This window comes from Macrotis lagotis, chromosome 1 (genome assembly GCF_037893015.1).
Source record: "Macrotis lagotis isolate mMagLag1 chromosome 1, bilby.v1.9.chrom.fasta, whole genome shotgun sequence".
Classification (NCBI taxonomy): domain Eukaryota; kingdom Metazoa; phylum Chordata; class Mammalia; order Peramelemorphia; family Peramelidae; genus Macrotis; species Macrotis lagotis.
In genome coordinates, this window is record NC_133658.1 from 917,636,262 (window position 1) to 917,657,595 (window position 21,334).

The window sequence follows — 21,334 nt, forward strand, 5'->3', positions numbered from 1 at the left end:
AAAAAAAAAAAAGAATCATATAAGCATCAACAAGCAAGCTAAGATCATTTCCTTGCGTACAAAAGTTTACAATTTTCATTATCAATCATATATTTCATGTGGTTACAAGTTTGATCATGTAGTTCATGTGGTTACAAGTTTGATTATCAATCACGTAGTTAATTTTTATCCCTGCTCAGACCATGATAATCTCAACCTGCCTGCTACCTAGTTTGTTGCTGCATTGTAAAATTATTAATTCATTTAAAGTTATTAATTATGAAATTCTTTTAATGGAATGTTTTTTATGTTTTTGTATATATAATGTTTTTTGATTCTCTCCCTTGACAACCTATAGTAAGGTTAGTTGTATTTATCCACCCATCCATTGACTCCTTCAATAACCAATTTCCTTTCAGCCCTTGTTAGTAGAAACCACAGTTTTTGTGACTTTTTTATTCTTTCCCAATAAACTAAGGCTGTTAAAGTTCATATATTGGTCACCTATACTAGCTGTTCTAACACCATCTTTATCATATATTCCTATGTATGGTAAGGGGGGCAAAACTGTTGATATCCCAGGAATTCTACCTAACCCATCTTGTATCTGTTTTCCCTGTATATATTCTGATATCTCCTTGGAATTCCCAGTGTTGGGTTTTCCAGAGATTGCATAATTTTGGAACCTTTTATATGCCTTGGGGAGAGGCAATCCTGTTAAATTTGGACAGAGTTCACAATCTGTTTTATTCAAGGAATTTCTCTGGAATCCTTCCTTTATAAGTCATTCCACTATTTGGATGAGTAAGTTTTGCAATCAATATTAGTCCTACAAATATTGGTATGCATGAAATCCTTATATATATTGAAGAATGAAATGTTATACCATCAGGTGACGTAGCCACCTTGAGTCTTCTTGCTGTGACTGTGTCAAGCAGCTTAGAGATCCTGGCTCCCAACAGACAGCCATTGACCTTAGCTTCCCCTTTTGACCTGAGATCCATGTAGTATTGCCTGTGGCAAGAGTGGAAAGATCCTCATTCTCTCTAAAGAGCTTTAGGGATGTCAGAAAACCAAAGGGACGGGCCTCTGGCCCATGAAATAATATCACCCAGAAGAGGGTTGCAATGTACAGACCAGTCACTTGGACTCCTAGGTCTCTAACATACTGATTGGAGATTTCACAAATGGTCCTGAGGATCCAACTCTCAGAAACTCAAAAGATTCTGGGACTCCTAATCCTGGAATCTGAAGATCAGTGCAGAAACCCAGGGGCCATAGAAAAGGCCATGTATTCTAACCCAACCATCCAAGAACACAGTAAGGAATATAGAATGTTCATAGCAGAAAGCCCCAGTTTGAGAATTAAAACTAGATTGATGAGTTAGCTATATAAAAGAAGCATTATGAAAAAATACTGTATATCTAGAAATATTTTCAAAGAAAGAGAAAGTGTGTGTATGTAAATTTACATGTGTGCTATGAGTGACAGAGGATGGGAAGGGAGAAGTATTTTCCACAAGGACTTCAGGAGTACCTATATCTAGATGAAACTAAATTAGAGACAAAAAGTGAAGCAAAAGTCATGGACATTCAGAAGGAGAATAAATAACTGGGAAGCCACAGTAATAATCCTTATCTCATTAATACTCTGCATACCAGCATTGGCCAAAGAAATCAGTCACCCCCTGTGACAAACTTAGAATAAAACTAAAAGATTAAAAATGAGAAGAAAATGTCAGATATCTATCAAAATCACTTCATTTGAAAAAGGGACCAAGGAGAGACATTTTGAGAATCAGTGAAAATTGTGAATATAAGAAATCCTGAACACTAAATGCCAAGAAACCATAAATGAAAACTCCAAACATTTTTAACTTCAAGGCAAAATGAAGATAAAAAAGGATTTTTGATCAGTTTTTGAAAAAAGAAAATAGACCATATGATATTATGACAAAAACCCAGAGTTCCAGAAAAAAACTTCAGATTTTCAGTTCCATTGTTCAGAAACTGTAGTCAAAATTCCATAAGACCTGCCAACTTGTATGTTAAATGAGACGTCTTAGAATACAATATAGCTAAAAGTTGACTACCAAGAATAACATGGTCTTTCAAAACTGAATATTATTTGACAAGAAAAATTCTCTATGGATCTTTAAAGGTCTATAAAACTTTTGAGTGTTTCTGATGAAAAGACCAGAGTAGAAAGGCTGAAGTAAAATCACAAAGAACTGAGTAAATGTGCTTGAGCAAATAGAAAGGATGAGTTCATGCTAATAGGAGGAGAAAAAACAAATCTCTCTTCAAAACCTTCCATTGAAGAAAGGAATAGGAAAAAATGAAATCTGGAATAGAGATGTTTGGTTCTGTTCTGAGCATCTGAAAAAGAAAAAAAAGGAGGGAGTGAGTGTGTTAAGTGGGATGTATCTATGGAGAAAGGAAGAAGAAGGGGGAGGATCTTGCTATTTCTCACCACTATATTATGGGAGAAGAATATGCTAAGCTAGAAGAAGGGGTAGAAAGAATGAGCCTCAAATGAACTTCACTTTTTTTTCTGCAATAAATAAAGCAGGGTGGGATACACACATTCTGGTGCAGAGATACATTAAATTGAACAGGGACAAAGTAGAGAGGGGAAAACAATTAGGAGAAAGAATAAACCAAGGGACAAGTAAAGCAAAAGCTATTGAAAGATTTAGCTTTCTCTGAGATACCACCTCACACCTTTCAGACTGGCCAATATGACCAGAAAGGATAATGATCATTTTTGGAAGGGTTATGGGAAATATGGGACACTATTACATTGTTGGTGGAGCTGTGAACTCATCCAACTTTTCTGGAGAGAAATTTGGAACTATGCCCAAAGGGCATCAAAAATGTGCATACCCTTTGATCCAGAAATACCACTACTGGGTCTATACCCTGAAGAGATGATGAAAAAGGGTAAAAACATCACTTGTACAAAAATATTCATAGCAGCCCTGTTTGTGGGGGCAAAGAATTGGAAATCAAGTAAATGTCCTTCAATTGGGGAATGGCTTAGCAAACTGTGGTATATGCATGTCATGGAACACTATTGTTCTATTAGAAACTAGGAGGGATGGGAATTCAGGGAAGTCTGGAGGGATTTGCATGAACTGATGCTGAGCAAGATGAGCAGAACCAGAAAAACAATGTTCACCCTAACAGCAACATAGAGGTGATGATCGCTTTGCTCATTCCATCAGTGCTACAATCAGGGACAAATTTGGGCTGTCTGCGATGCAGAATACCATCTGTATCCAGATAAAGAACCTTGGAGTTTGAACAAAATTCAAGGTCTATTCCCTTTAATTTAGAAAAAAACCCAGATATCTTATTGTCTGATCTTGTTATCTCTTATACTTTTTGTCTCTTCCTTAAGGATATGATTTCTTTCTCATCACACTGTTTTTGGATCAATGTATAACATGGAAACAAAGTAAAGACTGACAAATTGCTTTCTGGGTGGGGTGTGGGGAGAGAAGTAAGATGGAGGGAAAATTGTAAAACTAAAAATAAAGAAAATCTTTAATAAAACAAAACAAAAAAAGAATGAAGGAAAACAAAAAAAAGAAAGATTTAGCTTGAAAATGATTATTGTCTTTCTAGACATACTTGGAAGAAGACATAACCTAGAGAGGTGATTCAAAGTTAAGAAGGAAAAGCAGAGTAACTTAGAAGCCAGAATATAAGGAGATGGGCATCATTGGGGGGGAAAGATTGAAAATATTGTGATATGTATGTAAATGCAATATATGTTATTTATTTTAATAAATGACAAAAAATTATTTCAGAAAACTGTGTAATATGATCTAGAAGGAAGTTAGTAGAACCAGAAAAAGGCAACATTTTAATCAAAACAACTCTGAAAGATTTTAGAACTCTGATATAATGTTCAACTATATGATCAAAGGACTGATGATGAAACATATTATTCATTTCCTGACAGAGCGAGGATGACCACAAAGTGTAAAGAAATACATTTTTAGCAATGGTCATTGTGCATGCATTTTGTTTTGATTGTCTTCATTTATTCATTGAAAGGCTTTTTTTCCTCTCTTGCTTACTCTTATGGTGAGATGTTGGTCAGGAAGAGAAGGAATTGGTGATAATGAAGCTGAAAAAAAGAGTTATGATGACATAATAAATCTGCCCAGAAGAAAAAAGAAAAAAGTTCAGAAGGAAGCACAGACAAACAGGACTATTAGAAAGCAAAGTGTACAAGTGACTACATCCTTACCAAAAAAAAGCAAAAAACAACTCTATGGAATGCAGGTTCCTGGATTTACATGAATTCTTCTTCTGTCAAGTTAGATCAATGAGTTTTTATTTGATATATCATATGGAAATTCTCTTTTTAAAATTTAGTCTTTAAATTCTAATTAAAATAAATATTTATATACATATCTATCTATCTATATATATATGTGTGTGTGGTTGTATGTGTACATATATATATACATATATATATATATATAAATGTATGTAAAAACACACTCACATGCTCACATTAAAATTCAATGATCAGCCCTCTTGAGTCAGCAGAAGCAAACTTCAACTCCAACCCAAGTTATAAGCCTAAATCTTTTGCCTTTTGGAATATCATATTCCAATCTCTTCTTTCCTTAACTGGTAGAAGCAATAAAGCCTTGGAGGATTTTCCAGATTTTGGAAATAGCAGAGAACCTGATTCGGTCATATGATTCAGCAGAGTAGAGGCTGACTTTGAAATAGAAGGAAATGAGTTCAAATCCTGGGCTTGACATGTGTGACCTTGGACTAGACAATTAACGTCTCTGTAAACTGAGACAATGTGCATAATCAACACATTTCATATGCAAACAGAAAACAAAGTATCCTATGGCACTTTTTAAAAATATCCTAACCAGCTTTTCTGTTGCCAATGGAAATAGGCTTCAGGATGCTTTTTGGAAGGTGGGGAAAGTGAGGAGCCTTTGCTCAGAGGAGTTGACAACAATTTCTGGGATGTTTTTTAAAGACCTGGACAAAAGTGCAGTTGCTGCAAAGGTTAAATATTTGACTTTGTGCATCTCATGATGTCTATTAGAGAAACTAAGAACACAGTTGTAAATGTAGTCATTTGTGAGGAAATTTTTTTGGTGAAAGTATTCCACCTCTGATTTAGTATTTGGGTCTAATCAGTTAAGACCTGGGTTGGCAGTCACCTTAATTTCAAGAGAATAATGTCACAGAAAGCTAGAAAAGTTTTCAGTCGTCTCAAAGAAAAGAGGGTGAATGATAGTTAAAGTTAAATAGTTCAAGAAAGATGAAGACTGGAAATACCATTGGAGTCAGAATTAAGAGCTCAATGGTAAATTTTGGCAACCTATTTCAGGTGAATGATGAACTGGATTGTAGACTGCAGAGGTTTAAAAAGGGAAAAGAGGAAAGAAAGTGGAATTATTTATTAGATTTCTCAAGTACTTTTCCACATAATACAGAAAAGATTGAGAGGATAATAGCTAGTGGGAATACATGGATTAAGTGAAGAGGGTAGAGATATGGGCTGATAGAGATGGAAGATTATTGAGAGGAGGGTTGAGAGTGGTGGTCATCTACTAAAGAAGGAAGGCGGGAATGGGATCACATGTGCTCATAGAAGAGTTTGCCTTGCAAGGACAAGGGTCAAATCTTCAAGTAAGGTAGTTATGAAGGAAGAGTTAGTAGTGGAAAACTGAATAAAATTGTGGGGAAATGGCCATGAAAAATGAGATGAGGAGTCAAGCCTCGAATTTTATAGTTGAGAAATGATGTCCCAGAGAAATGATTTTCTTCATGTTAGACAGAAAATAGATCTGGGACAGTTCTCTCACCAAAGATCTATTGTTCTTTCCACCACCATTCCACCCCAGGGGATACAGACACTACAGTTAGTTTGTAATTAATCTTTTTAGCGTAGCTAGTCAGGTCCAATGGGGTCAGAGTAAAAACAATAACAGAATCCAAGAAGGGTTTAAGCTAAATTAGAGTTCAATTTGCTATTTAAGAAAATATAGCTGATAATTGAAATCAGCCTCCCTTCAATTAGTTAGGGATTGATAAAATAAAGCATCAAAGGCAAAGATTACTGATTTGGGGGCAAGATCCTTTACATAATTTGATGGCATATACCACTGCCTTTTTCAAATGAAAAAATGTAGCACTAGACTTGACCTTTCTCATTCCCTCTATTGAGTCAGAACTATGATGATATTGGTTAGATTGACATACATTTTTTCACTTGAACTTCACACAACTCCTGTGAGAGGCAAAGGTTAGTATTAATCACTCTTCTCTGAACTTACACCTCATAAGCCCCACTATTCTTTAAATGTTTCGTGTGTGTGTGTGTGTGTGTGTGTGTGTGTGTGTGTGTATTCTTTCTAATTGTTATAAATGTCTCATAATAATAGAATGTAGCCTAGAACATTTGAATGGACTGTTTCTTTCTTTCTTTTTTTAATTAATTAACATCCCTGTAGCAACTGGCAATTTCTCTTACTGGAACAAAGGCTAGAATTGGGACAAAGTCCAGTCTTACATACGATTTGAGAAGTTTTTTACTCTCCTCTGAACCACCTAATGATCTGAATTTTCAGAGGTATAATGTAATCGATACAACCATCCCATACCCCTCCTTAATATGTTCCCCCCCTTGTTCATACAGTATTTTTTATGCTGATGAGCCTCAATCATCACACGAGGTGTACAAGTTACTATTCAAAAATCTAATTACACCAGAGTCCTTGTGTAAGGTCAGGGACCTTAGGTCAGCCTGGACTGGTTAGAGCAGGCTTTGTTTAATCTCAGATCTGTCATCTTTAGGTCAGGTTGGAAAAATCTCTCCTTTTGGTGGTTGATTGTGGTCAATTCCTTTATCTTCCCTTTTGTCTTTCTTCCAGTCTTGCATGAGGCTTTATGCCTTTCAGTCTAATCATAACCATAGACAGACCCCAGTCTTTGTAATGTATATCTTTAACCAAAAGCCTTCTCTTACAACTTGTGGAAACCAAACACTCAGAGATTTCTCACCTAATGAGACTGTAAACCTCTTAAAGCTAAGGAGAGACCCTTATCCTTTTTCTCTTATCCTTTGAAGCACCTCCTTATAGAATTCCTCTTTGTTTTTAAGACTCATCTCAAGTTGATCTCTTGGAAGAGACCTTTCCTAGTTCCTCCAGCTGCCAGTGCTTCTCCAAAGGAATGTTCATTTTGACCACTGAAACTTGGCAAGTTATTGTGGAGTTTAGGAACCTCTGAATGACTTAGGCCAAGCCTCACTTAATTTGGTCCTGATAACTTAAAGTGAATGTAAATGACAATGTTTCTGTTTGGGCCAGAAATCCTGAGAGTCTTCCCCTCTCAGATTGTTTTTTGGGGGTGCTATACAATAAGTTATTCTTTTCTTCATTTCATTTTTATTGCCTTAATCACATAATATGCATTGACTCCTTTAAATTGAGATCTGATAAAGACCTTAGCATAAGAAGGCCCCCTCTGCATCCAGGGCCATCTCCAATCAACCTGATTCATATCTGGTCACTGGAACCATTTGACTGGTGGGGAAAGTGAAGCTAGCAGCTTTACACAGAGTTTCCTCACTTAAATCCAATTCACTTGCATGTCATGGCATGAGCTCTTGATGTCATTGTCCTCTTTGAGAAGGAAGGACAAACAACACCAACAAAGTCTACCGATAATTAACTTGCATGTAAGTCTAATTTTGGAGGATGAGTTTTAAAGTCTCCAAAGAGAAGCTGAGAGTTAATGAAAAGTGAATGAATTCATGTAATCCCTGGGATTTTATACTGCTCAGGATTAACCATATTATGCTTTAAAAAGTATATAAATTAAAAACTCCTAGCAAACACTTTGAGGAGAGAGAGAGAGAGAGAGAGAGAGAGCGAGAACAGACGGTCATGAGGGCTGACTTAGTCTGACCACATGGCATTGGGGGCCCATAGTGCTCCAGAGGGCCTAGGCATGTGATCTAAGGAAGAAAGGGAGCTAAAGAAATCCTTTCAAGTTTAAGGTAGAGTTCAGAAGAGTGAGAGAACCAGAGGAGGGGCCAGCCATTCTCTTAAATGCTCTTCTGTAGTGGGTTGGCCAAAGGGTGGCACTTGGGTCTAGCACTTGGTTCCAGGTGTTTTCCAATAAGCAAGCTATGTACTGGTCCTTCCTGTCCCAAGGTGTGTGACTTAGAAGTCCAACTGTCCAACAAGTCAGCATAAGTTTGACTTATCAATAGGCAAGGATAGGTAACTGGAAACCAGAAGCTGGGGAAAAGGGGGAAGCGGGAGGAAAGGTGAACAATCCAAGGCCACTTCCATCCTGGAATGGAGTCACTTTGAACAACAGAATTTCCCAGATAGGTACAAATTATATTTTTCCTTTTACAAAATTTGTTTCCAACCTCAACATCTTCCCTGCATCATTTCCCCCCTTCAAATTATTTAGGACCCAGATTCATCTGGGCCTTTCTGTGTCCATTTGGAGGTGAATGCATTGTAGTGGGAATTCAAGTGAGGCAAAGTCTATAGAATGTTGGCTATCAGAACTGGCAGTACTGGTTGGCATCCTTCAGAGGTTGCTATTGGAGACCTATAGCATATTACCTAGAGAAATGAAACTCAGGGAAAAACATCTGAGCAACAAAACCAGAAAGGCTATTTAACAGAGGCCCAATGAGTAGGAAAAAGCTAGAAGGTCTATAAAGAACAAGAATTATACTTTATGATCTAAGCCAGTATCAGAATGCTTTTCATAAGAACACGGGTTCTAATATAACAGAGATTCCTTAATGGATGCCACATGGAATTGTCATCAGAAGCTGAAGAATAGTATAAACCAATGTATGAATAAACATTTTATGTATTTATTTATTTATTTTAGGTTTTTGCAAGGCAAATGGGGTTAAGTGGCTTGCCCAAGACCACACAGCTGGGTAATAATTAAATGTCTGAGGCCAGGTTTGAACTCAGGTACTCCTGACTACAAGGCCAGTGCTCTATCCGGTACTCTCTCCACTGCACCACCTAGCCACCCTATGAATAACCATTTTAGAACTGCATATGTCTAATAAGTAATTTGCAATAAAATTGCTATTTTAACTTGAACCATGTTTAGAATGAACAAAAAAATCTACCAAAAGAATGGATCTCTCCTTTAAAGCAGGTAAAAAAATAGACCAATAAGCATTGACCTAACATTAGTAGTCATGCTGATATTTCTTTTCCCTTAAGGGAACTTGTTGTGAAAAAGAATCACATCCTAGGTTAAAAAAAACAGCTGTTAAGGATTTAGAAGATAGCGTTCTAATGGCTTACTTTGATACCTAATTGTGGCACCTGGCATGATTATGGCAATTTGCTATTAAAGGACACACAGGGACAGGAGGACATGTTCCTTTATGTATTCGATGACTGTTAAAGGAAGAATTGTTGTGTGAATAAATGGGATTTAAATGAGGTCAAGTTACACGAGGTCATCCACCTCACTCTCTCTTCCCAAGTCATCATGATCCAGCATAACAAGACGTAATCAAGGCCACTGGTTATGGCTCTAGGGTTGCAGTGGAGGACCTTGGTGTCTTCAATGTCCATCCAAATTCTAAGTGCTCCACAGTATCTACTTCAGTTGGCTTCCTGGTCATTGGAATGAAGTGTTCTCCTCCGCCCATTCCACCAGTGGAAGACTTTACATGCTTGGAGAAGACATCCCCCGACTACTACAAACCAGCTCATTAATTGTAAACCAATTCATTAACTATAAAAGCCAAAAATATTATTGACCCCTAGTATCAATCTTCAGGCAGTCTTGTGCTTATTTTTATTGAGGCCAGTGGTTTATTGGGATGTAAAGATATATGTTTCAGAAAGTATCAGGGGCCCCTCCAGAAAGTGATTTCCAAGCTGTACAATTTCATATTGCACCCCAAAGGAGTGGAGTCCCAGAATTTCTTCATGGAAGCTCAACAAGCTTTCTAACTATGCCAAGTCTTGCCAAAACTTGTGAGCTTCTATGCAGGTTAATTATCTGTAGACCTCGTTGGTGTTGTGGCTCATTGTGCCAACCTTGGCAAACTGGACACAACATAGAATTGCTAGCTCTTATTTCTGGAACATCAACCACTGTGCATTGTGCAGGGTTGGGGAAGTCAGAGAAGACTGAGCCCTATCTGGGGATACCTCCCAGACAACGTTCTGGGGATGGGACTTGTCCCCAAAAGGCAGTTCCCGCCTCAATTCTTCTTACTTTCCTCCCTGATGCTCATACTTGATTCTAAGACCCAACCACCCTCTCTATGGGGCAATCAACAGGAAACCACAGTGAGCAAGGAGCTGAAAACCCTCCTCAGAGAGACTGGACCTGAGAGACTCAGAGCCCAGCAAACCCTGATCATATCCTCAGTCTCGGACTGTCTGCCTGATCAACCTTTGGGCTACCCTCCCAATATCAATAGGGATCATCATGACCCCCATCCTCTCTGCCCTGCTGAGCCTTGGTGAGTACTGAGCAGAGGTGGTGGGAAGAAGGACTTATCATAGTACAGACACATATATACACCAGGACCCCAAATTTTACAGAGAAATATCTTTGGCCTTAGAAAGGAAGGCTCTGTGAGGTCACCCAGCATGGTGTGGGAGGGAGAGAAGCTAGACTCTGCATCTGCTCTCCTTTTGGGACTAGAGGTGAGGGAAGGGAGTCAGCATTCTCTTAGAGGGGTCTTTGGGTCTCCAGGCCCATTCACTCACAACCCCCCAAGCCCAGACTCTGGTCCCTTTGTCTCCTTCTTCTGGGGATGCTGGGTGGGGAGGATGTTGGGGGGCGTTGCAGGAAATAATCAGGGTCTTCTCTTTCAGGGCTGTATCTGGACCAGAGGATATGGGCACAGGCAGGTAAGTCCTTCCCCTCCACAATCCCCCTTCCTGGAGGAAAACACTTCCCCCCCCAGAAAAGAGGTGGGGAGGTCTGGACTGGTGCAACAGTGATTAAAATAAGGGGACTATTGTGGGGGGCAGAGAAGAGTAATCCCCTGGAATTGATAGTTCTCATTCCCTTCCAGCCAGACCTCTCAGACCCTCTCTCAAGTCAGACAAGGGCCCTTTGGTGCCTCTAGGAACAAGTGTCACCCTCACGTGCCGAGGGCCAAATGAGTCTGAAATGTATATATTGGAGAAAGTACAAAGGCTTAGAAGGCGGATAACCAAGAAATTGCAACCCCCAAGAACAGGGGCCAAGTTTTCCATCCCTTCTGTGACGAAGAATGATGCTGGGAACTACTCCTGTTTCTACACCATTTCCTCTGGCTTGTCAGAGCCCAGTGCCCCCCTGGACCTGGTGGTGACAGGTAGGGATCGTCCCCCGCCCCGCCAGGACCCCAGGCAGGACAGGCTCAGAGTCCCAGAGGCTCAAGCTCCTCCCCAGCCCAGCCTGAGCCCCAGCCTCCCTCTGCCTCTTGTGCTTCCTTCCTTCCTCTCCCTTGACTCTGCCTCTGCTCTCTCTTTCTGGGGCTAGAGGCTGAGGGAAGGGAATCAGCATTTATACGACTCCCATTGAGCACCAAACTTTACACTCATTATCTCAATGGATCCTCACATTAATTCTAGCAGCTAGATTATGTGATGGTTCCCATTTTACAGTTGAAGAAACTAAGTTAAGCAAAAAAGGAAGTGATCTGCCCAAGAACTCAGGTCTTCCTGACTCCAGGCCCAGGGCTCTCCTCTCTGCACCACCACTGCCCCAGTGAGATCCATCTTGGGGTCAGAGAGGAGGCAGGAGATTCAGTTGGGTCTGAGTAGACCAGACAGAACTGGGAGGGCTGTGGGGAGGGTGCCCAGGGAGGGTGGGCCATCTCCCCCTCCCAGCCTTGACCCTCTTGGAGCCAGGAAAGGGAGAGGAGGTGGGCCTGCTCTGCTCAGATCTAGGCACAGAAGGGGAGAAGGTGTCTCTACGTATCCCCAGGGTTTCATACAAGAAGACTAGGAGGTGAGGATGAGAGTAAACCAGGAATCCCAACCAAGGCCCTTATTGTCCTTCCCCCCTATGCCAGGGATCTCTCTCCTCATACCCTCTCCAGGATCCAGGATGAGAGCAGGTTCTGATCACTGGACAAAGCTGCACAGATGGTCTTAAAAGGTCCCTCCTCCATGCAGAGATATTCTATGACAAATGACCAGGCATTGGGGTTCCCAGCCCAGGACCAGGGAAGAAGCTCCTGTTTCTCTCTCTCTCTCTCTCTCTCTCTCTCTCTCTCTCTCTCTCTCTCTCTCTCTCTCTCTCTCTCTCTCTCCTATCTCTGTCCCTTTCTTTGTCTTTCTCTTCTTCCCCCCCCATTTCCTGCTTACTCACCTACTTTCCATTTCCCCCTCAGAACTGACTTCTTTCCTCCTCCAAAAGAACTGTGAAATTTCTGCTTTTCTGCAGATGAATTGAGCCCCCACCCCCAGGCCTCCCAGAAGCCATATCTGCCCCTAGACCATGAAAGGGGGTGGGGGGGCTTACAGTTCAAACTCAAGGTTCTCCTCTCCCCCCAGGCCTGTATAATGCTCCCTCCCTCTCAGCCTTGCCCAGCTCTCAGGTGGCCTCAGGACACAGTGTGACCCTCCAGTGCCAGGCAGAGGGATGGCATGACAGCTCTGCTCTGTACAAGGATGGAGTAATCACCCAATATACTAGCAAAAACCCCAAGAGTGGGAATCAATTCAAATTCTCCATCAAGACTGTGAGCCCTGCCCAAGGAGGGACTTACCTATGCTACACCTTTCAAAAAAATGCCTCCTATGAGTGGTCAGCGCCCAGTGCCCCCCTGGTGCTCAGGGTCAGAGGTGAGAGAACCCCAGGCTTCCCCATTCCTCCCAACCCCTAAGGCTCTCTCCATAGACCTGGAGCCACACAATGTCTGCTCAGGGCCCTGTCCCAGGGAACCCCAAGGGCTAGAAAGGAGAAGAGGAGGGTCAGAGGGAGGGGGCAAGGGGCAGTGGGTCATCCTCAGTCAGTGTGGTCTCTCCTCCTTGGCCCTTCTAGACACCCTCACCATCTGCCCTCTGTCCAGTGATGTTGGTCCCACAGACAGATAGTGAGTCTCCTAGGTCCCAGAAAAGGGGGCTGAGTCAGTGGGAGGGGGATTCAGTGGGGAGGAGGGAGGGTAAATGCCACCTAGCATCTCCCTCTTCTCCTTTCTCAGTCCCAGGTGTCTCAAAGGCCCATGACCATTTCCAAAGCCCTGGAGATCCCCAAGCCATGACATCCTCTGTATCCAGTGAGTAACCAGTGACCCTCAGGGTGGGGGTGGTCTGTCTTCCCATTATTCTCCATCTCCTGTCAAGGCCTCCGCTGAGTCCCCCCTTTTCTCAGAGCAACCCAAGATACAAGGAGGGCTGGAGGGAAGGGTCAGAGGCAGGGGAAGCTCCAGCCTGGGGAAGAAGGAAGAACAAGGCTGGGCATGAAGGGGGCTGGGGAGGGGATGGAATAGAGCAGGGCAGGGCAACCCCAGTCCCTCTCCCTTACCTCCCCTCCCCCAGCAGTCCCTGTGGCCTCTCAGTCCTAACCCATACAGCCAGAACTGGGACTTTGGGGAAGAGGCTCAGTTTCTGCCATCTCTGGCTTCCTCAGTGATGAGGGAGGGGCCTCTCAGGTACCAAACCCTAATTTCCCTAAGTTGAAAGTCCTAGAAGGACTTCTGAATCCCTGGTTGCTCCTCTGCCCAGCACTGCCCCCTGAAAAAGCAAAACCTCAAGGACCCAGCCCCATGACAGAGAGGGCACCTCAGGGTTCTGGGGACAGCCTGACAAAGAGCCTGAGGATCCAGATGAGCCCTTCCTCTCAGTCCATTTCCTCCCTGCTTCTCCCTGAGTAGCTCAGAAAGGAGCTTGGAGAGGAGTCACAGGAATCATGGAAGCATCAGGTGTCATAAGTGGACAGGTCAGGAGAGGCCACTGAGCAAATGCACCCATTTAATAGATTGAAAAGTGAGACCCAGAGAAGGGAGGGTTGTGTCCACCATCCCACACCCAGAGAATCTGAGCAGCACTGGGGTTCACACCCAAGGCTCCCTCCAGAGCCTCCTGGTTTCTCTGGGCTCCCCTGCCAGAATTTCAGGAGATGAAAAATGAGGGAGAGAAGAGGAACTGAGGGGCAGAGGGATGGGGAGGCTGCCTCAGCCCCTCCCTTCCTAGTACCCCCCCCAGTCCTTATCTTTATCCTCATAGTCATGCTCCCAACCAAAGAGTGACCTGAACCTACAAACCCAGGACTGGGGGCAGGGCTGGGCTGGGGCCAAGGGGCCTGGGAGAGGAAGCAGGGGAATCTGTGCCTCCATAGTTAAGAGCTCCTGAGACAGTCTTTTGCCCTCCTACATCCTGTTCTCCCAGATTACACAGTGAGCAATATCGTGTGCCTCAGTCTGGCAGGGCTGGTTCTCATCATTCTGGGGGTCCTGCTGGCTGAAGCCTGGTATAGCCGGAAGGGACCCTGAGAAAGAGCTGCACCATCCCCTGACAGATGGGAAGACAGAGTTCGGGTTCACTGAATGTGTGTACCCTTTGAGTTTTGCCAAGCTCTACAGAGGAATGGGCCCTGCCTTCCCTGGAACCTAACTCTGGTCATGCTGAAAATGGTCAGCCTTCACCCCAGACCTCCTCCTCTGGGCCACTGCTATGACTGAGACCCCACCACCACCACACTGACTTTCTTCTTCACCTCAATCCTTTCCCACCTCCCAACAGAGATGATCATTGACAACATCCCTCAATAATGAACTAAAGCATCTCAGGACTCATAGAAACTTGTATGTTCTATTATTTCCTCCATCAGTAAACATTAGTGCATATTTCTGTGTGTGTGTGTGTGTGTGTAAGCAGAAATGATGGTGGCCCTCCCTTTGCATGTCTTTGGCCATCATTTCAGGGCCCATTAGCCCAGCCTTAGCCTACCCCAGACTTCACTGTGTCCAAGCTGAGACCCTTGGGCAGTCCATTCATGCCACTCACATTGGGTAACAGGAAAATGAAGGAACAGGGGAACCATGGGCCAACATTGCACCATCCCAGACCAGCTTAACCTTAACCAATATGGCTCAACTTTATCATGTAACTAGCATTGTGCAGTCTCAAAGACCACTGGAGGTTTTTGGTTGAAGCAAAATAAAACAAAAATTCCAGACAAACGCCTTGGGAATATTCTTGGCATTACTGTAACCTCTAGCAAACCAGATATAGATAGACATACTGGTATCAAAAATGTAGGCTCTGATTCTTATCCTTTGTTTAAAAAGTAAATGTTTTATTATTATATTCATTTAAAAGTATTTAATACATTATTACATTTCATGTCATGTATTATGTAATGTATTATGCAAGTATTACATTTTATGTGATGTATTATGCAATGTAACATTTTATGTTTATACTTAATGGCAATATAGGTTGCATTGTAGACATAAATAAATATTAATTTTTTTAAAGAAATATTTATTTATTTTGAGTTTTACAATTTTCCCTCAATCTTGCTTCCCTCCCACCCACCCTGCCCACAGAAGGCAGTCTGTTATTCTTTACCTTGTTTCCATGATATTCATTGATCTAAGTTGAATGTGATAAGAGAGAAATCCTATCGTTGAGGAAGAAAAATAAAGTATAGGAGCTAGCACAATTACATAATAAAATAAGTTTTTTTTCTAAATTAAAGGTAATAGTCCTTGGTCTTTGTTCAAACTCCACAGTTCTTTCTCTGGATACAGATGGTATTCTCCATCACAGACAGCCCCAAATTGTCCCTGATTGTTGCACTGATGGAATGAGTGAGTCCTTCAGGATTGATCATCACCCCCATGTTGCTTTTAGGGTGTACAATGTTCTTCTGGTTCTGCTCATCTCTCTGAGCATCAGTTCATGCAAATCCCTTCAGGCTTCCCTGAATTCCCATCCCTCCTGGTTTCTAATAGAACAATAGTGTTCCATGACATACATATACCACAGTTTACTAAGCCATTCCCCAACTGAAGGACATTTACTTGATTTCCAATTCTTTGCCACCACAAACAGGGCTGCTATGAATATTTTTGTACAAGTGATGTTTTTACCCTATTTCATCATCTCTTCAGGGTATAGACACTAAATATTAAATTCTAAATGCAGCCCTTGTTAAGATTTTGTTGGGAGCTATGGCCCAGAAGAGCTAAAAGGTTGAACATCTCTGTTCCAGACAATATAAAATATTGAGTGACAACTGTCAAAACAAAACCAGGAACTACATGAGCATAATCATAAAAAAAATTTGCTTTAAAATACCATATTTAAATAAATGGAAAAATATAAATTGTTCATGGGTAGAGACAGTACAATAAAAAATTATCAAAATTGTCTATATATTCAGTGACATTCCAATTAAATTATCCAAAAATATCTAACTTAGTTATAGTAATAACTTATTGTAAAAAAATGTTCAAGAATATCACATCATGTAGGTATAGGTAGGTATTCACAAAGTCTGTGTGTAAAATCTGGGGTCTAGGGTGTGTGCAAGGAAGACTAGTTCCTTGGTGAGAGAGCTGCCGTCCCTTTCAACTGCTTTCCACCTTTGGTGTCCACCTCAGCCACACCCAGCTCCTGAGCATAGCAGAACCCAGAGAGAATATCCATAGGAGAAGATTTAGCAGAGAACAAAGTAAAGAAATTTTTCTCCTTTTGAAAACAAGATAGCTCCACTTGACCAGAAGAAAGAGTCCTTGGTCTCCCCTAAGGAGAAGTTTTCCAAAGGTCCCAGTGCAGCAAGCTAGAAAGAGTGCCCAATGAAGACTGCCAAGTCCTCTCAGATCTTTATTCTCTGAGTCTTTCTCTTCTTTCAGAGACCTGGACAGAGGTTGGGGTGGATGACCCATCGTTTCTCTAGAAGGCAGAAGAGTGGATATTTCTTCTCTTCCCTCTCACTAACTCCACTCACACCTCATGTAGGCAGAGACACGGAGCCAAGTCTGTACCTTGACCAGAGAGTCTGTATGATGAGCCTTTGAGTCAAGGGCCCACCTCTAGGGGCAGACAAGTTGGTGATGGGCTGAGCAGATTTTTTGTATCTGAGAGAAAGAGCCTCAAGTTATCATTATGGCCAAGTATAGGTGTCTCTGCACATGTGAGTTCTCAAGCAAGGAAAGTCAAAGTCTTGATATTACCAAAAGCAAGTTGACACTGGTAGCCTCAGAATCCCTAAGAAACATAAAGGTTCATGTGAACATTAGGAGGCAGGGTCTCCAACTTCAGGGAGTGGAGATGAGGAAAGCTTAGGAGCAGAGAGTGTCTGTAGATTCTGCCATGTTAGGGGAAGATTATCTTGAGACATAGGGGAGAGGAAGGCAGTGAGGCTTGATGCAGAGAAGGTGGACTTATGTGTCCAGAACCTTGATGGTGAAAGGTATGCAGGGAGAAGCCCCAGGGGATTGCTTCTGTCATCTTTTCCACTTATACACACACACACACACACACGCACACACACACACACAGACATAAATGATCACTGATGGAGGTAATAATAAAACTTCAGATTTCTCTGCCTCTTCTGGTATTTTACTATTCTGGGAGAATATTTTTTTCCTGTTTTCTTACTGAGAGATATTGTCACACTGATCAGCCCTACTTGGTGCATGGGAAGGGGTTGAAATGAAGGGGTGAGTGTCAATTTGCGTATGCATGTTGTGGGGGGGGGCGTGTCACAGCAAGAGGAGTGGGGAAGTGGAGGAGCCTGGGCAAAAGGCATTATCAGCTAAGGCCTGAGGCAAAGGTTGGCCATTATCAGCTTGGGCCAGTGTTAGGTTACAGGGAAGGCAGGGTCCATCCCTCTGTTGGGAACTGGGCAGAACTCAAGGCCTCAATGAGACCTTGGGGTATGTACATTCAATGAACCCCAGTTCTATCTTTCCATCTGTCAGGGATACTGCAGGTCCTTCTCAGGGAACTCCCAGAGTGAGGAGAGGAGACAGCCTATCTACAGGGAACCCCAGAATGAGGAGAGTAGACTGAGTCCAATTTGGGAAATGAAAATCCTTTAGAGTGCCCAAGAAGGAGATGAGAGGGTGAGGTACCCCATGGTATTTAATCTTCCCCCTCCCCTTGAAATACCTTTCTCTTAGTTCCCCCTATGAAGCCTAAAGCCTCTTTCCTGGTTCCTAGTAGACATATTGTCTGTGTGTAGAATGAACATCAGTGGACAGGGGGCAGATGGTGAGGGTGTGTAGAGGGGCCAGGATGAGGATGACCCACTGCCCAGATTCTCCATCCCCTCCCTCCAAGCCTCCTCTTCCCCCAGTCCTCCTGGTCCCTGGGGTCCTCTGAGAATGTGCTGAGAAGGCAGCTGGTGTCATAGGGTCAATGAGATAGTTCAGGGGGATGGGAGGGGTAGGGAGGGATGAACTTCACCTGTGACCTTGAGCACTAGTGGGTCACTGGAGGCTGACCATTCCTGGGGGATGTGACTTTGAAAGGTGTAAATCTCTTCATGGGCAGAGGTCACAGCAGGGATATGGACATTGACCTGAGATGCCCTTCCATGGAGCTGGATCATGTGTTGGGTTGACCTCTTCTCTACTATTGTATGGAGCAGACCTCTCCTACCATCCCTCTGACTAACACTGGAGGGTCACATCCTGCCTTGAGGCCACCATGGATCTAGGCCAGGCTGAGAGGAAGGGCTGCCCATGGAGACCTGGGGAAGGAGGAGCTACTGGAGTTGGGACAATAACCTCTCCCCATCTTTCAGGGAAAGGGAACAGATTTGACTAGTAGGATGAATGGTGTGAGCCTACCTAGACCCCTGCCTAAAGGTGGAGGTGTGGTTCATATTCAGAAAAATGGAAATAGCAGAGCTTGGGGGGGAGAGGAAGGACTTTGGACAGCTGTGAGGGAGGAAGGAAAGTGGGTGAGTAAATGGGGGGAGTGAGAACGACAGGAAGAGAGAGAGAGAGGAGGGTGGGAGAGAGACAGAAAAAGAGAGGAGAGAGACAGGGAGGGAAGTGAGAGAGACACTGAGGCTCAGCAGAGCAGAGAGGAAGGGGTGATGATGGTCCCTGTCCAGAGTGGAAGGGCAGATCAAAGACTGATCAGGCCAAAGTTTGAGGCTAAGGATGTGACCAGGGTCTGCTGGGTTCTGAGTCTCTCAGGTCCAGTCTGTCTCTGAGGAGGCTTTCCAGCTCCTTGCTCACTGTGACTTCCTGTTCATTGCCCTATAGAGGGGGTGGTTTGGGTCCTGGGGTCTAGAATCAGGTGTGAGCATGAGGGAGGAAGGTCAGAGCAGAACTGAAGAGGGAACTTTGCCTTTTGGGGACAAGTCCCCCTCCCTCCAGGACTTTGCCTAGGTGAGACTGGGCGGGGAGGGGATGGAACTTATGCCTTGACTTCATGAGTATCTATATCTAATGAAATGTATTCTTGACCTTTTGTTTTCCAAATAAGTCGTGTTATTACTATTTTCAACTAAATTAAATACATTTTTTGTAATTTATTTTGAATGGCGCTAAATACGTAGAAAATTTTGGTGAATTTTTATTTGATTGGCCCTGCCTGCCCACAAACAATTTTTTATTTTTCCACTTCATTAAATATAATAGATATTAGTTATATGCAAAGTTTTTAAAAATTATGTTCATGTGGCTGTCCTCCAGATATTTTATATTGTCTAGAGCAGGGGTATGCAGCATTTTAGACCTTCTGGGCTGCATCATCCAACAAAATCTTGTCAAGAGTCGCAAATAGAATTTAATATTCATTTATGACTGCAATGTAACCCATATTACCAATGGGAATAACCAGAAAACGTAATCGTGTAATAAAGTATAATAATAAAAATGACTATAACAATAAAACATGTACTTTTTAAACAAAGCCTAAGAACCTGAGCGTACATCTCCCATACCAGGGCATCTATTTATAACAGCTTTGCCAGAGGTTGTCGTAATGTGAAGAATATTCCCAAGGCACTTGTCTGGAATTTTTGTTATATTTTCTTCAACAAAATCCTCCATTGGTTTTTGAGACTGCACAATGCTAGTTACATGACAAACTTGATCCATATTGGTTAAGATTAAGCTGCTGTGGGATGGTGCAATGTGGGCCCAAGGCTCCCCTGTTCCTTCATGTTCCTGTTACCCGATGTGGGTGGCATGAATGGACTGCCCAAGGGCCTCAGCTTGGACACAGTGAAGTCTGGGGTAGGCTAAAGCTGGACTAAAGGGGCCCTGAAATGATGTTGGCCAAAGACATGCAGAGAGGGCCAGGGGATGGCTCCCATCATCATTTCTGCACACACACACACACACAGAAATACGCACTAATGTTCACTGATGGAGGAAATAATAAAATATAGAGGTTTCTTTGAGTCCTGAAATGCTTTAGTTTGTTGTATTCAGCATTTTTTCCTCACTCATTATTGAGGGATGTTGTCAAGGATCATCTCTGTTGGGAAGTGGGAAAGAATTGCGGTGAAGAAGAAAGTCAGCGTGGTGGTGGTGGGGTCTCAGTCATAGCAGTGGCCCAGAGGAGGAGGTCTGGGGTGAAGGCTGACCATTTTCAGCATGGCCAGAGTTAGGTTCCAGGGAAGGCAGGGCCCATTCCTCTGCAGAACTCAAGGGGTGCACACATTCAGTGAACCCAAACTCTGTCTTCCCATCTGTCAGGGGATGGTGCAGCTCTTTCTCAGGGTCCCTTCTGGCTATACCAGGCCTCAGCCAGCAGGACCCCGAGGATGATGAGAACGAACCCCACCAGGCTGAGGCACACGATATTGCTCACTGTGTAATCTGTGAGAACAGGATGTAGGAGGGCAAAAGACTGTCTCAGGAGCTCTTAACTATGGAGGCACAGATTCCCCTGCTTCCTCTCCCAGGCCCCTCGGCCCCAGTCCAGCCTTGCCCCCAGTCCTGGGTTTGGAGGTTCAGGTCACTCCCTGGTTGGGAGCATGACTATGAGGATAAGGACTGGGGGTCCTAGGAAGGGAGGGGCTGGGGCAGCCTCCTCATCCCCCTGCCCCTCAGTTCCTCTTCTCTCCGCTCATTTTTTATCTCCTGAAATTCTGGCAGGGGAGCCCAGAGAAGCCAGGAGGCTCTGGAGGGAGCCTTGGGTGTGAGCCCCAGTGCTGCCCAGATTCTGCAGGTGTGGGAAGGTGGACACGACCCTCCCTTCTCTGGGTCTCACTTTTCCATCTGTTGAATGGGTGCATTTGCTCAGTGACTTCTCCTGATCTGTCCACTAATGAGACTTGATGCTTCTTCATGATTCCCATGACTCTTCTCCAAGCTCCTGTCTGAGCTACTGAGGCAGGGGAGGGGGTGGACACAGGGAGAAGCAGGGGA

The 21,334-nt window shown here is 43.2% G+C and overlaps 1 protein-coding gene across 2 annotated transcripts; it reads left to right on the forward strand.

Moving 5' to 3' along the window:
- The first annotated feature begins 10,367 nt into the window (after positions 1 to 10,367).
- LOC141509973 (leukocyte immunoglobulin-like receptor subfamily A member 5) lies at positions 10,368 to 15,244 on the forward strand. 2 transcript variants are annotated; one of them, XM_074219895.1, is made up of 6 exons: positions 10,368 to 10,504; positions 10,863 to 10,898; positions 11,066 to 11,350; positions 12,537 to 12,827; positions 13,187 to 13,261; positions 14,373 to 15,244. In XM_074219895.1, the coding sequence occupies exons 1-6, from the start codon at positions 10,471 to 10,473 to the stop codon at positions 14,474 to 14,476; spliced, it is 825 nt and encodes a 274-aa protein (XP_074075996.1). In that variant the 5' UTR covers positions 10,368 to 10,470; the 3' UTR covers positions 14,477 to 15,244. The 2 variants fall into 2 exon arrangements, with proteins under 2 accessions (XP_074075996.1, XP_074075997.1); XM_074219896.1 differs by lacking the exon at positions 12,537 to 12,827.
- Positions 15,245 to 21,334: the final 6,090 nt, after the last annotated feature.